At 57.9% G+C, this 15812-nt stretch overlaps 1 protein-coding gene across 5 annotated transcripts; it reads left to right on the top strand.

Moving 5' to 3' along the window:
• Positions 1 to 17: 17 nt before the first annotated feature.
• Positions 18 to 15718, top strand: FHOD1 (formin homology 2 domain containing 1; the record flags this gene model as incomplete). 5 transcript variants are annotated; one of them, XM_079722967.1, is made up of 24 exons in its annotated part: positions 18 to 218; positions 7684 to 7790; positions 8165 to 8229; positions 8572 to 8639; positions 8717 to 8822; positions 8899 to 8993; positions 9262 to 9373; positions 9459 to 9553; positions 9663 to 9806; positions 9938 to 10071; positions 10153 to 10371; positions 10509 to 10532; positions 10901 to 10954; positions 11821 to 11936; positions 12024 to 12616; positions 12951 to 13106; positions 13313 to 13495; positions 13581 to 13700; positions 13790 to 13951; positions 14349 to 14539; positions 14632 to 14824; positions 14904 to 15069; positions 15144 to 15344; positions 15418 to 15718. In XM_079722967.1, the coding sequence occupies 24 exons, from the start codon at positions 18 to 20 to the stop codon at positions 15498 to 15500; spliced, it is 3588 nt and encodes a 1195-aa protein (XP_079579093.1). In that variant the 3' UTR covers positions 15501 to 15718. The 5 variants fall into 5 exon arrangements, with proteins under 5 accessions (XP_079579093.1, XP_079579095.1, XP_079579096.1 ...); XM_079722969.1 differs by having other exon boundaries at positions 10201 to 10371; XM_079722970.1 differs by having other exon boundaries at positions 10231 to 10371.
• Positions 15719 to 15812: the final 94 nt, after the last annotated feature.

The raw sequence follows: 15812 nt of genomic DNA on the forward strand, positions 1-15812 counted from the left end.
GAGCCACTGGCGGAGCCATGGCCGGCGAGGAAGACCGCGGGGACGGGGAGCCGGTATCAGTGGTGACCGTGCGAGTGCAGTACCTAGAGGACACCGACCCTTTCGCATGTGCCAACTTCCCGGAGCCGCGCCGGGCCCCCACCTGCAGCCTGGACGGGGCGCTGCCCCTGGGCGCGCAGATACCCGCGCTGCACCACCTGCTGGGGGCGCCGCTCAAGGTGAGGGGAGCCGGAGAAAGGTTGGGGGCGACCGAGGGCTCAGGGTCAGCGCCATGAAAGCCTTTGGGAGCCCCTCGAGGAGAGGCTGGAGCGGGTGCGCTCCTCCGGGAAAGTTTTGGGCTGGGGACCCAAGGTACACGTTGCCCGGCTTGTGGGGAACGCCTCTCAAGTTGAGGGAAGCTGAAGAAGGGAGGTTGGGAGCTTGTACTCTGCGGCGCCCACGCTGGCCCTCGAAATGAGGCCCACCTGGGGAGGCGCTCGGGGTCCGCTCGCTGCCAATCTGCCTGGTTAACTGCTCTGGATAGGGTGGCGTGGGTGTTTGGGCGGTAGCGGACTTAGGAGACGGAGCTGGGGATAGACCAGCTTTCACCTGCTTCAGGTCAGGTGGGGGCGGGACCACGAGGAGGGCGGACCCGGGGCGGGCCACTGGAGGTGTCTGGAGGCTGGATTGGGTCCAGCCGAACGGAGTGTTGTCCCTGCCTGGTGGGGCCCGGCTGGGGAGTGCCGGTGGAGGATGGTCTTCACGGGCTGAGGGGAGTTCCCGGGAAGCGGCCTGGCCCGGGACACCCCGAGCGCGGGAGGCTGCACTGGTGGAAGAGCCCTTTGAGTCATCGCCCCCACCGTCTCGTACAGCTGCCGCCGCCGGCCGGGAAGCTGGAAGGGAGGGAGCGGGCCGGGCTAATTTTAAACCGCCGGCCTGCCCTCGTCCCAGAACCGACTCGTGCACAGTGCCGGGAGAGGCCCTTTTCCAGATGGCCCGCCCTACCTCCCCTCCTGCTCGCTGCGCTCAGCCCCCCGCAGGCAGCCTTTTCCGGCGCACTCGCAGGCACCCGGTTTCCGGGCCAGAACTCTGGGAGGCACACAATCACCTCCCGGGGTGCCCCGCCAGCCAGTCAGCACCGAGTGGTGAGGAAGAGAAGAGAGAGTTGGTGGAGGTGCCTTCCCCTGATCCCAGGCTTAGCTGGGCGCTGAGTTGCGCAAACTTGCCCCCCGGGCCTGGGGTCTCCCCTGGAATGTGCCCCAGGCGCCAGGCCCCCAGCTTACATTCCTAGCGCTGCGGGCCTGCCCCGCCTCCAAGCGCGGGCGGGAGAAGTGCTGAGACTATTGGCCTGGAGAGTGGCGCGTGTCTGAGCAGAGCCCAGGCTTCAAGGACAAGGATTGAAGATAGCAGCACATTGGCTGCCCTCTCCAGAGTTCTGATGCAACCCCTCCTCGTCCTGCCCTGTTCAAAGGGGCAAACTGAAGTGGACCTAAAAGAAGCACCTCCAGCCAGAGGCCACCTCCCATTCACAATGGGCTCTGGGGAGAGAGGGTTGCTGAACTGAGGCCAGGTTCCTGCCTCCAAGCTCCTGGAACTCCTAGTACTGAAATAAGCCTGGAGCACTACAGAGAACATAGTATTCCTCCCGCCCCGGACTCGAGGACAGAACTTAGCCCTAACACCCCTCTTCCCAATTAGGGGCAAGTTTGGGAGGTCAGCTACAGGAAAAAGGATCAAAATTACCCCTCGCCTCTCCCCCTCATTTAGGGACCCATCACCACCACCCCTTCAACCAGGGCTCTGCCCTCTGTTCTCTGCTCCCTAGCTGAGAGCTACGGTAATGCGTTAAGTACCCCCCAACTCGGTCCTTCCTGGTCTCCCCACTTTCAGAACTCCCACCTGGTGTGCCTGAGGACTGCCATATCCCCCACAGGCAGACTATGGGGGCCTGCACACTGGGTTGCCACTGTGCTTGGAGCCAGGACTCCCTGGGGCTGGCAGCTCTGCCAGGAGTGGTCAGATGCACTGTGATGTGCTCATCCCAAATATAAACTGTGACCACAGCCCCAGAATAGAAGGCCAGAGGAAGAAGGGCTGAGAATAGGGCAGGGGCAGGGACATCAGAGAGCTGAGGGAGGGGGACCAGGGCTCCTCCTTGTAGGAAATGTCAACAGCTGGTCCCTCCCCTAGTCCTATAAGTGGGTGGCCCAGGGGCACAGACATGACTCAGGCCTGCTCCACAGCCCTCTAGAGGGGAGAGGTGGCCCAGAAACCCAGGCATCCCCATCCCAGGCTGTAGAGCAAAATAAGAGGGAGGGGTTCTGTGCTCACTGTTTCATCCTCTGCACAGTTATCCAGCAGGAGGACAGTTCACAGCCAAATGACCTCTGCCTCCCGCTCTGGCCACTGACGCCCATCAGCCCCCCCATGCCCTGCCCCTTCCCTGGGAATGTACAGAGGCCCAGCCCACTTTCCCTCTGTGGCTCCACCCACACACACCCCATTGGGCTGTGGCTTGCCTGTAGAGTTCCCCTGGGGGCTTCCTTTTTAAATGTTTCAGAGCTCTCAGGTCCGAAAAGGCCTTGCTCATTTCCTCCCGGTTTAGGAGGAAGCTCCTGGCCACAGCCTCTGACTCATCTCCTGGCCCTGGGGGTGGGACAGGGGGTGTCCTGGCAGTGCCTTCGGTCATGTGTGGTGTCCCCAGGGGGGACTCAGGAATATCTATCTCCCCTCTGTGCCACAGCCCTGGGACCTGCCCCTGCCCCAGGGGAGAACCTGGCCCTCTGGCCCTGCCTCATTTTTTTACCCAGAGCTGCCCAGTCCCACCCTCCCTGCTCCCCTGTCCACTCTCCGTGCTACCCTTTGCCCTTCTGGGCCTGCCTCACGAGCCCCTCCATGATATCCAAAGGCCCTGCCACATCTGGGATAGCACAGACTCCTTTCTCCCTGGGCTCTGGGCAGAGGGACCTGGGTACTGCTCTGACCCTGATGCAAAGGCCAGATGAGCCCCCTATTCCTAGCAGCAGAGATAGCCCTAGAAATCTGTTCATTACCAGCAACTTTGTTTCCCCAACTGCTGCTAAACATTAGAGTGGAACAGGCGTGGTACTTGTTTCCTGACCTTGCTCATCCCTACTCCAGCCTCAGTTTATCCCTCAGGAGCAGTTGTGACAAAGGGGCTAAAGTGTGAACCTGACCTTCTGGGACAGGGACCAACTGGAGGGGTCCCAGAAGATTCTTAAGGGTAAGATGGGGTGCTCTGGTGATGAACTGAGCCCTTTCCTTTTTTGTTGTGGAGGTCTCTTTGGGAGACTATAGAAGATGGTGATGTGGGCATGAGTCATGGTCTCCTCCCATCTTTCCCTGGGGCCAGCATGTCCAGTCTGTTCATTCTGGGTTGCAGCCTGGTAAGGGACCCAAACTTAGTCCTGGCAGAAGTATGCACTGTTACCCCAATGTGTATTATGGTGTGTGTGTTCATTTGTGTTCCCTTGCTGGAACTAAGAGGACCAGTTTGGGGTATTTGCTCAGTTCAGAAAGCTGAGGGGTGGTCTCCAGCCCTCACTCCACCTCCCCTGCAGGGTTCCCTGGAGCACTTCCAAAGTCCATTGGCCCAGGATCTAGGTCTGTTAGCCCTGGTTCCATTCAGCCTGGGGCAAAGTCACAGAATTTCTGAGCCTTGGTTTCCTCACCTGTAAAAGGATTATCAGAAGAATCAAAGGAACCAGGCAGCCCAGTGTGTGACACAGAGGAGGCATAACAAATGTGGGCTAACCTCCTCAAGACCAATTCATGTCATCTCATTCAGGAAGTCAAAGTCCAGTTGGAGACCCAAGATAAAAGGGAAGGAGGGTCATCAGAACACAGGGTCTTACATTTTTAGGAAAGGAGAAGAAAAATGTAGTTAACAAATTATTTCCTAAAACAAGAGTCCTTCAGCATGTAATTCTGCACTTTTCTCCATCTTCCTTGCCCCTGGCATTCTCACTCGATTATACTGTTATGAAAAATATTGGGTAGTAGGCAACATGGTGTCCTAAGCTTGTAAAACCATATGTAACAAGTTGGTTTGGGCTGCCAGAAAAGCCTAGCCCAAGGAATCAAGAGAAAAGTGGGCTGGGGCAAGATAGGGGTAGGAGATTAAGAGGTACAAGCTACTATATATAAAATAAATAAGCTACAAGGATATATTGTACAGCACAAGGAATATAGCCAATATTTTATAACAATTTAAAATGGAGTATAATTTTTTTTTTCTTTTGGCCATGCTGCGCAGCTTGTGGGATCCTAGTTCTCTGACGACCAGGGATAGAACTCGGGCCCAGGCGGTGAAAGCGCAGAGCCCTAACCACCGGACCGCCAGGGAATTCCCAAGTATAATCTTTAAAAATTGTGGATCACTATGTTGTAAGCCTGAAACATACAATATTGTAAATCAACTATACCTTAATAAATATAAACAAATAAATAAGCAGAGAAAAGTGGGCTGGAGGCTGAAGCGAGGGGCTGAGCCTGGGAAGAATGAGGGAGAGACTCCACCCCAAGACAAACATCAGAGAAGTGTGGAAGACAAGAGCCAGGAGGGAGTCCAACTTGTGGGCCTACACTGACCCTGTGCTGACCCCAAGTACTGTCCTCAGGGACTAGGGTTTGGGCTTACGCCAGCCTGGCCCAGCCCCAGGGTGTGAGAAACAAGGCCCAGAGGTTTGGCGCTCAGAAGGGTGACCCCAGGATGGATCTAGAGACTGTCATACAGAGTGAAGTAAGTCAGAGAAAAACAAATATCATATATTAAAGCACACATGTGGAACCTAGAAAAATGCTACAGATGAACCAGTTTGCAGGGCAGAAATAGAGACACAGATGTAGAGAACAAACGTATGGACACCAAGGGGGGAAAGTGGCAGGGGGTGGTGGTGATGGGATGAATTGGGAGATTGGGATTGACACATATACACTAATATGTATAAAATAGATAACTAATACGAACCTGTTGTATAAAAAGTAAATAAAATTTAAAAATTAAATAAAAAAATAAGGGTGACTCCAGGGAGGGGCCAGGGGTGTGAGGGACAAGCAACGTCCAGCTGGCAGGACGTCTCCACTCCTTGGAGCTTGCCTGACCCTGCTCCCCACTCCATCTCCACCCGGGACAGACAGTTAAGGGAGTGGGGCGTCGTCCCGGAGGCTTTGGGCTGGCTGTTACCTCTGGACCTCCTTCCCAGAAACGGGGCCCTGGCAGGATAAGACAGGTGAAGTGGCTAGGGAGCCGCTGCTACCACCACAGAGGGGAAGGGGCTCATCTGAGGAGGCTGGGGGTCGTAGAGCATTCAGTCTTCAGGACCCTGCCCCAAATGGATGCAGGTATTCTGCAAGGCAAGGGCCACGCTCAGCTCACTTGGAATTAGAGCCTGCAAGTGTGCGTGCAGGAGGGGAAGAGTGCTTGCTGGATCTGAGCTTTCTGTGGGTGTGCTTCTCACCTGTGCATGGCCAGTAGCATATATATACCCTGCCTGACTGTATTCTTGGGTGTGTAAGCCACTCCCAGGCGGAATCTGCTCACTCCTCCAGTGTTTACCTTTACAGCACCCCACCCCTCCCCTTTCTTAGCACCCGTGGCAGTTGTGCTTCTACATTTATTTGTGGCCTTTTTCTGAGTCAGAACTGCCTGCCTCCCCAGCGGGGTTGGAAGACAGGGAAGGCAGAGGCAGTATCTTGTTCCCCGCTATGTCCTCAGCACCTAAAACCAGCCTGGTTCGTGAATATTTGAATGAATGAACTATTCTATATGTGTGTGACTTGGGGGAGTCTCTGAGGGGGTTTGTAACTTTGGGGGAAATATGTTTCTCTAGGGTCCCAGAGTCCTCCAGTCCAAGGCAGAAGGAGATGTAGCTGTGCCTGGCCGGGGGCGGGGGGTGGGGGTTGGCTGCTGAGTCACCATGTGGGAAGAGGAACCAGGAGGCATGTGGGGCTGCCCTCAGCTGAGCTGGCCCTGGACAAAGGACCCCAGCCCTGGGGCCGTGCTGCCCCATCTCCGGGCCCGTTCCCAGTAGGCCCTGGAGAAGACGACTCTGCTCCCAGGGAGGGGAGGGAGGCCAGGCCTGCCCCAGGGAGGGCAGGCAGCCAAGCAGGAAGTGGGACAGAAAACAGGCTGGAGTGTTTGTCCTATGTCCCACGTCCCACGCAGGAGCCTGGGGGGTGGGAAGGAGTGGGAGGTGTGGGTGTCACCAAAGGGCCTTACAGGCTGAACTCAGGCTCTCAGGCATGAGCAGGGGAGGGGCAGGGGCAGGAGCTGGACTCCCCTAACCCCAGGGGACCAAGGGCAGCTGGAAGTCCTGGGGCTGGGTCCAGAGCAGGGCAGCGCTGACAGAACATCAGGACAAACGTTGGGGTTGACTCTCCCAGTAAGATGGAGACCAGAAGACACTCTGCCTCTCCAGAGGTGGGCTTTCCCTGGGCCTCTCAAGAAGCACCACCACTCAAGTCAAGGGAACTTTCCTGAGCCGTGCACACTGGCACTGTGCTACGTGGTGGAGGCATCAGGGAGTGGCACGGTGCTGCCCTCAGACTCTCCAGATCCACCTCACTAGGCTTCTCTACAGGCACTTCTCAAGGGGCCAAGAGTCATCCTGATGATGGTGGTGGTGGTGGTGATGATGGTGGGGAGCCAGCTCAGGGGGGTGGGAGACATGGGAAGCAGGCTCATGGGTAGAGCACCTGACTTCTTGTTACGGTGCAGGTTCCAGGGGCCCACTGTAGGCTGACTGAGTCAGACCCTAAAACCTGGTGATTAATAGGCCTCTTGGAGGTCTCTGAGGTCCAGCTAGGACCATGGTGACTGTAGCCCACTTGGGGCAGGGCAAAGATCCTCAGGCTTGGAGGGACTTGGAGCCCTTCTGCTCACTATCTTAACTCGGGGAGACACACGTCCCCCTCTCAGCTGGGTTTGCACCTCCCAGCATTCTTAACACTTTCTCCCTGGGTGTTGAATGTTCACAGCTGCGAACTTCCTTGAAAGCAGGAACTTCCTCCTATTTTCTCTCCATTCCCCTTCCTCATTCATGTTCAGTAGCTCAACAACCATTTAGGGAGCACTTGCTTTGTGCTAAGTGCTGTGATAGGCTCTGCAGATATTGCATGGACAAGACAGACATGGTGCCTGAACCCAGAGAACACACGGTTAGTGGGGAAGGAGACTAGTGTCTAGGATGTGTGGAAGGCCTCAGAGGAGGGTACACACAAGGGCTGGAGGGATTTGCATAGCATTGGCTAGAGGAGTCCAGGAAGGCTTTCCAAAAAAGCATTATCTAGGAATTCCCTGGCGGTCCAGTGGTTAGGACTCCACGCTATCACTGCCAAGGGCGCGGGTTCTATCCCTGGTCAGGGAACTAAGATCCCACAAGCCGTGTGGCGTGGCCAAAAAAAAAAAAAAAAAAAAAAAAAAATATATATATATATATATATATATATATAATCTCATCTGAAACCTAAAGAATGGGTAGGTATGAACCAGGAGAAAGCTCTTTGAGCCACATGGGCTTTGCACATAGTAGGCCCATGGGAAACGACTGCTGTAGGAATGCATGGTTGCACTGCAGGCCCTTGTGGTGTGCCTCTGCCAGCACCCTGAATGGGAGGTAGGAGGTCCATACGTACTCCTGCCACCTCTTCCCCAGCCCTGACAGCTGTTCCCTTTGCCCCCAGCTAGAGAACTGTGCCCTGCAAGTGTCTCCGTCTGGATACTACCTGGACCCTGAGCTGTCCCTAGAAGAGCAGCGGGAGATGCTGGAGGGCTTCTTTGAAGAGATCAGGTCAGAGCTGATGGGGCCAGGAAGGCTAGGCTGGCTCCCACCCTTGCCCCCATGCTGGAGGGGCTGGCTCAGGTGTCAGCAGCCAAGACACTTGATCTCTAGCCAGGACTGTGGGTCTCCTCCTACCACCCCAGGGAACTGTGCCGGGGGAATCCCAAGGCCTAGCCAGTGTTACCTGCTGCCTGGGATCGGGGTGGGGGCTCTCCTACATACCTGAGATGCCTGTGTTCTTCAAACCCTCCTATCTGGACAACCCTTTGGCTTGGAGAAGCATCTGGGGAAAGGAGCTGTGGCCAGGTTTTGGCTGCCTTGGTGTGGGTGGAGGGACCCTGAGGAATGGGCTGGGAGCTGCTGACTGGGCTACTTGATTCCAGCAAAGGGCGGAAGCCTACTCTGATCCTGCGGACCCAGCTCTCTCTGAGAGTCAATGCCATCTTAGGTGAGTGTGTGAGGATATCAGCGTCGAGCGCCTCCCCTCCCCACCCCCCACCCCCGCCCCGGTTGTCTCCGTTTCTTTCAGGCCTGTGCTGGACAGCAGACACAGCAGATAGGAGACAGGATGTGTGACTCCTCCCATTCCTATCCTGACCTCTCTTCTTCCAGGGCAGCTGCTAGACTGCGGTCGGGCTTGCCCAGAGTCAGGGAGTGGAGGAGGAGGTGGGGGGGTTCAAAAGTACCAGAAGATTCTTTGATGGGGGGTTGTGGTTGCATCCCAGTAGAAGGGGGTGGGGGGCTTGTGGTGTGTCCCCTTGAGGTTTCCATGCCCACCTACCTCTTGCAGAAAAGTTGTATGGCTCCAGTGGCCCTGAGCTCCGCCGCTCCCTCTTCTCACTAAAGCAGATCTTCCAGGTGAGGCCCAGAGGTGGGCTGGGGGTGGGCATCCAGGCTGAACCTCCCCCCACTAAACTCCCCCATGGTGCCCGCAGGAGGACAAGGACCTGGTGCCTGAATTCGTGCACTCGGAGGGGCTGAGTTGCCTAATCCATGTGGGCGCTGCTGCGGACCACAACTACCAGAGCTACATCCTCCGAGGTCAGCCTCCCCCCTCCCCCATGACCCCTGCCTTCAGTGACCCCTTACTGACCTCTTCTTGTCCCTGTGTCCCCAGCACTAGGCCAGCTGATGCTTTTTGTGGATGGGATGCTGGGGGTGGTGGCCCACAGTGAGACCGTGCAGTGGCTATACACACTGTGTGCCAGCCTGGTAAGTGGCCCTCCACCCAGCCATGCACCCTTTTCCCACTGCCTCTCACTGGGCCTCAGTTTCCTCTTCTGCAAAGTGGTCTGGAATGGAGGGGGTCTGTGGCCCCTCTAAGCCTCAAAGGCACTTCAATACCTGGGCCTAGAGATGGCTCTTTCTGCCTAGACTCTCCTCTCTGGGTCCGGCCCCAGGAGCCCTTCCCCCTTCCCACCAGGAGCCAGCACAGGTCTGGCCCAAGCCCCACTCATGTATGGTGACCCCTTCCCCCCAGTCCCGCTTGGTGGTGAAGACAGCCCTGAAGCTGCTGCTGGTGTTTGTGGAATACTCTGAGAGCAACGCACCACTGTTCATCCGTGCAGTCAACTCTGTGGCCAGCACCACGGGTCAGAAACTGTCCCTCCCTCCTCCATTGCTCAGGGCTCTCTCTCCTACTTGTTCCCATATGACTGCTCCCTATCTGGGTGACAGGTGCTCTTCCATGGGCCAATTTGGTGTCCATCCTGGAGGAGAAGAATGGCGCTGACCCCGAGTTGCTGGTGTACACTGTCACCCTCATCAACAAGGTGGGATAGGGGGAGCAAAGGGGGAACCAAGTGCCAGTCTGGGCCCCTCAGGCTCTTGACTTCTGGTGTCCATCAGCTTTAGCCTTGCCGTCCTATTCCCACCCTCCAGACTCTGGCAGCGCTCCCGGATCAGGACTCCTTCTACGACGTGACGGATGCACTGGAGCAGCAGGGCATGGAGGCACTGGTCCAGCGCCACTTGGGCACCGCGGGCACTGACGTCGACCTGCGCGCTCAGCTTATGCTGTATGAGGTGGGCTGGGCGGGCTGGGCTGTCAGGGCCCAAAGGCAGGAGAGAGGAGGGGAGGGAGTGCGGCCGTTCTCCAGTGCCCCACCCCACCTACTTGGGCCTCAGTCGCTCCCATCTGGGCTCAACTCTCCTAGAGCGCCCTGCGGTTGGAGGATGGGGACATGGAAGAAGCCGTCGCAGGTGGGCGGCGCATCACCCGCCGAAAGCCTTCCTCAGAGGAGGGCAAGAGGATCCGCCGATCTCTAGAAGTGCGCTCCCCGGAGCCTGGGTAAGAAAGAACTGCCTTGGCGGAGGCGGAGGCGTGGAACCGCCAGGAGGAGCCCTGCCTCCTGACAGGCCACACCTCCAGCTCCACAGGCCCCGCCTCACCAGTCGTCTCGACCTCCTCCTCCGCCAGCCCTGCCTTGCCGACCGGCCCCACCTCCAGCCCCGTAGGCCCCGCCCCACCTACAGGCCCCGCCTCCAGCGCCGTGGGCCCTGTCTCTGGCCTCCATACCACCCTGAGCCTCTTTCCTACCATCTCCGTGACGCGCTCACCCGACAGCTCCTGCGAGAGGAGCATCTACAAGTAAGTAGGGAGATAGAGGCTGTCCCGGGAGTCTTTCCTCCAGCTGTCCCTCCACTCTGCGCCCCTTCACGGGCCCTCCGCCTCCTCTGCCCAAACTTCTCTGCCCAAACGCGTGCTTTCTTTCTCTTTCTTTCCAGACTTCACCAAACTGCTCCTGTTTGGTAAGTGACTGCTGGGGGGTGGGGTTCGGCTCTGACTGGACCTCCTCCTCCTGCGGCTTCTCTTCTTTCTGGCATTCTGCCTGTTTTGCCAATGTCATCTGTCTCTCTACCCCCTTCTGTCTTTGTTTCTCTGTCTCTGACTCTCCTGTTTTGCTCTGTGTCTTTTACTGCACCCTGTCCTGCGTCATGTCGGTCTCTCCCCTCCACTTCCAGGTTCCTCACATCATGCCTCCCCCTCCTCTTCCCACTGTGGCTGGGAAGGAACCCCTGGTATCACTGCCCAGCTCTGTGTGGGTGTGAGCAACTGGGCTTTGGGGTGGAGCACGTACCGCAATTACCATTTCTTCCTCTCATTCCCCCCTACCCAGTGCCCGTGAGAGCCCATCTGTCCCCCAGTTCCCTACTGGGCAGGCCAGGCTGGAGTAAGTACAGAGGCCAGCCTGCCAGGCCTGCCATGTGCTCAGGGCTTCAGCATTGCTTCCCCCAGCAGGGGTTCCACGTGCCTGATGCAGCCAGAGCTGGGGGACTCTCCCACTTATGTGTCCTCAGTTACCCAAGGACTAAGCACTAGGAAACAGTTCACTGGGGTCATAGAGATCCCAGTGCTTTAACAGTGACACCTTAACAGCTTTGATCAGTAATGAGGATGTGGACTCCCAACCTGGAGCCGATTCTCCTGTGTCCTCAGCCCAGGATTAGGGCTGGGAGGGGATCTAGCGTGCTGTGTGGTGCGGAGGTGGAGGAGCAGCCTCCATCTAAGGGAAGGACAGAGACTGAGTGCCAACAGAGGCTGGAGAGGCCGAAAGAGAGATGGGATTGCCTTTATTACTTCAACATAAACTGAGTGCCTTTCGTTTACCAGGCCCTTTTCTGGGCATAGGCCATAGCTCTCAGAAGCTGCTAGACATGCCGAGGGAGGGACAGCCTGGTGTGCCCTTCGGGACAGCTATCCCCTCCCCCTGCTCTAAGGGTCCTTGTCTAGGATCAGAACAGTGAACATGAACAGCAACAAGGTTGCAAGTTAGATGTTAAGTAGAACTTCTCCCCGTATGTTGACCTGGGAATACTGGCTTGGTAGTGACCCTCCCCAGATGTGGAAGACTGAACAGGAGCTGGCCTTGGGGCGGGGTGGGGGGACAGGTCCTGGGTCTGCTCAGCGCATGGACTGTTCCCTGTGTGTCTGTGTGTGCCTGCAATTAGGAGCAGTGCCCAGGGGCCCAGCAAGGCATGTGCACCACCCTGGGCTGGGGTGTGTCAGACACCCTCACTGACAAGTCCCTCCCCCCAGAGCCCGGTTCCTGGAGAATGTAGCAGCAGCAGAAACAGAAAAGCAGGCTGCGCTGGCCCAGGGCCAGGCAGAGACATTGGCTGGAGCCATGCACGATGGTGTCGATGGACACCCAGGTGAGCAGGTGGGTGGGCAGAATCCACCCATGTTGCCCTGTTGCTCCACAGAGGACGTGACACTGACGGCTGTTTTCCTTTTTCTAGACACCCAAGAATTACGGGGCTCCCCAGAACCAGCCCCTGCACCCGAAACACCCCAGAGCGCTGCCCCTCAAATCCTGCTCCGTACTCGGCACAGCCTCGAGCCAGAGCCCAAGGAGCCCTTGGCCCCACCAAGCCCCAAGGCTGAGCCCGTCCGGGAGCTCCCTACCAGCGTACCCAGCCTCTGCATTGGGGACCTGGACTTCTCAGATCTGGGGGAGGATGAAGACCAGGACGTGCTGAACACGGAGTCTGTGGAGGCGGGGAAAGGGGTCCCGCCCCCGCCACCCCCGCTCCCGGGAGGCCCCCCACCTCCTCCGCCCCCACCCCCCCCACCCATCAAAAGCCCCTTCCCACCACCACCCCCAGCTGCCGCTCTTACCCCCTCAGCACCTGATGGCCTAGCCCTCCCCACCAAGAGGAAGACAGTAAAACTCTTCTGGCGGGAGCTAAAGCTGGCTGGGGTCCATGGAGGCTCTGGCAGCCGCTTTGGGCCCTGTCCCACCCTGTGGGCCTCACTAGAGCCTGTCTCGGTGGATACAGCCCGGCTAGAACACCTGTTCGAGTCCCGTGCCAAGGACGTGCTGCCTTCCAAGGTAAACGTGCCCTCGTCTGCAAGGTAACCCTAGGGCAGAGGGGAGGCAATCAGAGCTCAAGCGTCTGAGCTGCTGGGGCTGCCACTCATTTCCCACATGGGGAAACCGAGGCAAAGAAAGGAGTAGCGACTTGTCTGAGGTCCTTCAATAAGGATTCAGCCCAACCCTAACTAGCCTCTAAGCCCATCCCAAGGCCTTACACATCCCAGATCCCTGGTTGTGGGGTAATCCCACCATTTAGCCATTCAGAGTGGGGCCTTAGTGTGCCCTCTTAGATTGTTGCCCCAGTTAGACCCTTTGCCAATCTTACACTGCCCTTCCCCCAATTTCAAAGAAAGCTGGTGAGGGCCGCCGCACAGTGACCACCGTGCTGGACCCCAAGCGCAGCAACGCCATCAACATCGGCCTAACCACGCTGCCACCTGTGCACGTCATTAAGGCTGCCCTGCTCAACTTTGATGAGTTTGCTGTCAGCAAGGATGGCATTGAGGTAGGGATACCCAGCTAAGGGTCCAGCAAGTCCGGCCCTCTCCTTTGGTCAGTGGGCATTTCCTGTCCCTCCAGTGGTGGGGATGGGCTTGGCATTTCCCCAGACTCTGGGGCTGCCCCAGATGACCTAGGGAGGAGTCAAGACCAACACCTGAGGCCGCAGGCCAGCACTGAGTGGCCTATGTGGGCCGGTGGGTGCGTTCTCAGAAGCTACTGACCATGATGCCCACAGAGGAGGAGCAGCAGAAGATCGAGGAGGCCCAGCTGGCCAGTCCTGACATACCCCTGGGCCCAGCCGAGAACTTCCTGATGACTCTCGCTTCCATCAGGGGCCTGGCTGCCCGTCTACAACTCTGGGCCTTCAAGCTGGATTATGACAGCATGGAGCGGGTACCTGGGTCATGGGATGGGACAGGCAGTGGGGACAGGTGAGCATGATGACCATGCAGTCTGAGTCCCTGGTCTCCCACACCAGGAAATTGCAGAGCCACTGTTTGACCTGAAAGTGGGCATGCAACAGCTGGTGCAAAATGCCACCTTCCACTGCATCCTGGCCACCCTGCTGGCTGTGGGCAACTTCCTCAACGGCTCCCAGGTGAGCTGAGAGCACATGAGGGTGGGGGCCGGGGCTCTGGAGCCAGCCACCCTCAGGCTCAGGCTCAGGCTCAGACAGGGTCCTTTCAGAGCAGCGGCTTTGAGCTGAGCTACCTGGAAAAGGTGTCAGAGGTGAAAGACACGGTGCGCCGACAGTCACTGCTGCATCATCTCTGCTCCCTGGTGCTCCAGACCCGGCCTGATTCCTCTGACTTCTACTCAGAAATTCCTGCCCTGATCCGCTGTGCCAAGGTCAGCACCTGCCAGAGGCCTGACTAAGGCTGGCCGTGGCATGAGGGAGCACTGCTTCTCTCCCTCTCCCTAAGTGGGCTGCTGGGCCAGGGCTTGCTTAGGCTACAGGCATGCGCGTGGGCTGTGTCCTCTGCCAGAAACTCTTTCTTCTATTGGCATGGCTACACCTACTCTATCTTTAGGTCTGTTTAGCTGCCACTTATCCCAAGAAACCTTCTCCGTTCTCCACTGCATCAAATGGACTTGTCTGTCTCTTGCATCAGACTGTGAGCTTTTGGAGGGCAGGGGCCGGATCTCGGCTGTGTCCTCAGGGCCCAGGCTAGTCAGCCCAGCACAGAGGCAGCTCAGGTGGTGTCTTTCTGTGGGGGGACAGCATGTGTACTCCCTGCTTTTCCAGGTGGACTTTGAGCAGCTGACTGAGAACCTGGGGCAGCTGGAGCGCCGGAGCCGGGCAGCTGAAGAGAGCCTGCGGAGCTTGTCCAAGCACGAGCTGGCTCCAGCCCTGCGTGCCCGCCTCACCCACTTCCTGGCCCATTGTACCCGCCGTGTTGCCACGCTGAGGGTCGTGCACCGCCGTGTCTGCAACAGGTGGGGGCGTGGGCCAGAGAGGCAGGACTGCCACCACCATCCCTCAGACCCCAAGCAGGACTCACCACTCCTCCTCACCCCAACCTGGCTAGGTTCCACGCCTTCCTGCTGTACCTGGGGTACACAGCGGAGGCAGCCCGTGAGGCGCGCGTCATGCAGTTCTGCCACACGCTGCGGGAGTTCGCACTGGAGTATCGGACTTGCCGGGACCGAGTGCTGCAGCAGCAGCAGAAGCGGGCCACATACCGTGAGCGCAACAAGACCCGGGGACGCATGATCACCGAGGTGGGTGTCCCTTCCAGGTCTTGACTGCCACCCCCATGGTTCTTCCTCTACTCCCAACCCACCCCTTTCCTCTCTCCAGACAGAGAAGTTCTCAGGTGTGGCGGCTGGGGAAACCCCCAGCAACCCATCTATCCCAGTGGCTGTGAGCAGTGGGCCAGGAGAGGGTGATGCCAACAGTCACGCCAGCATGAAGAGTCTGCTAGCCAGCAAGCCCGAGGACACCACACATGGCCGCCGCAGCAGAGGTGGGACCTACGGCCGCTGGGGGCAGTGGGCTCTGGGACCGCTTTGGCCTCACCTCCCTATCTGGCTCCCTCAGGCGTGGTCCAGAGCAGCTCCCCACTCATGCCCACAGCAGTGGGGCCCTGCCCTGTACCCCCAGAAGAACCTCCAGGCTCCAGTTTACCCAGTGACACTTCAGATGAGATCATGGACCTGCTAGTGCAGTCAGTGACCAAGAGCAGTCCTCGTGCCTTAGCTGCACGGGAACGCAAGCGTTCCCGTGGCAACCGCAAGTCTTGTGAGTATTCCCCACACACCCACTGCCCACCTTAACCCCATCAACCCCCTCCAACCCTGCTCTGTCCTTGCAGTGAGACGGACGTTGAAGAGCGGGCTCGCAGAGGACCTGGTACAGGCACTAGGACTGAGCAAGGGTCCTGGCCTGGAAGTGTGAAGGTGCTGCCTCCATGATACCTATCTATCTGGGCCCCAGCCTGCAGTGCAGGAGACTATGGTGAGGAGGGACCAGAGCACAATTCTGGGCCTCTTCTCAACTCGAGGGCCACTCTGTGCCCGTGGCCAGTGCCGTGAGCAGTATTAGCTGTGTGTGCCTGTGTGAGTGCACGTGTGCATGTATGAGCTCCCTGGACACGTGGAGCATAATAAAGTCTTCCTAGCCAATCCAAGAGCCTTTTTCTTCTTTCAAAGTACCCACCACACTGTGCCTGTAGCAGAAGGAAAATACCAAAGGACTGGCTGTTCCTGC

Source organism: Hyperoodon ampullatus (assembly GCF_949752795.1).
Source record: "Hyperoodon ampullatus genome assembly, chromosome: 18".
NCBI lineage: Eukaryota > Metazoa > Chordata > Mammalia > Artiodactyla > Ziphiidae > Hyperoodon > Hyperoodon ampullatus.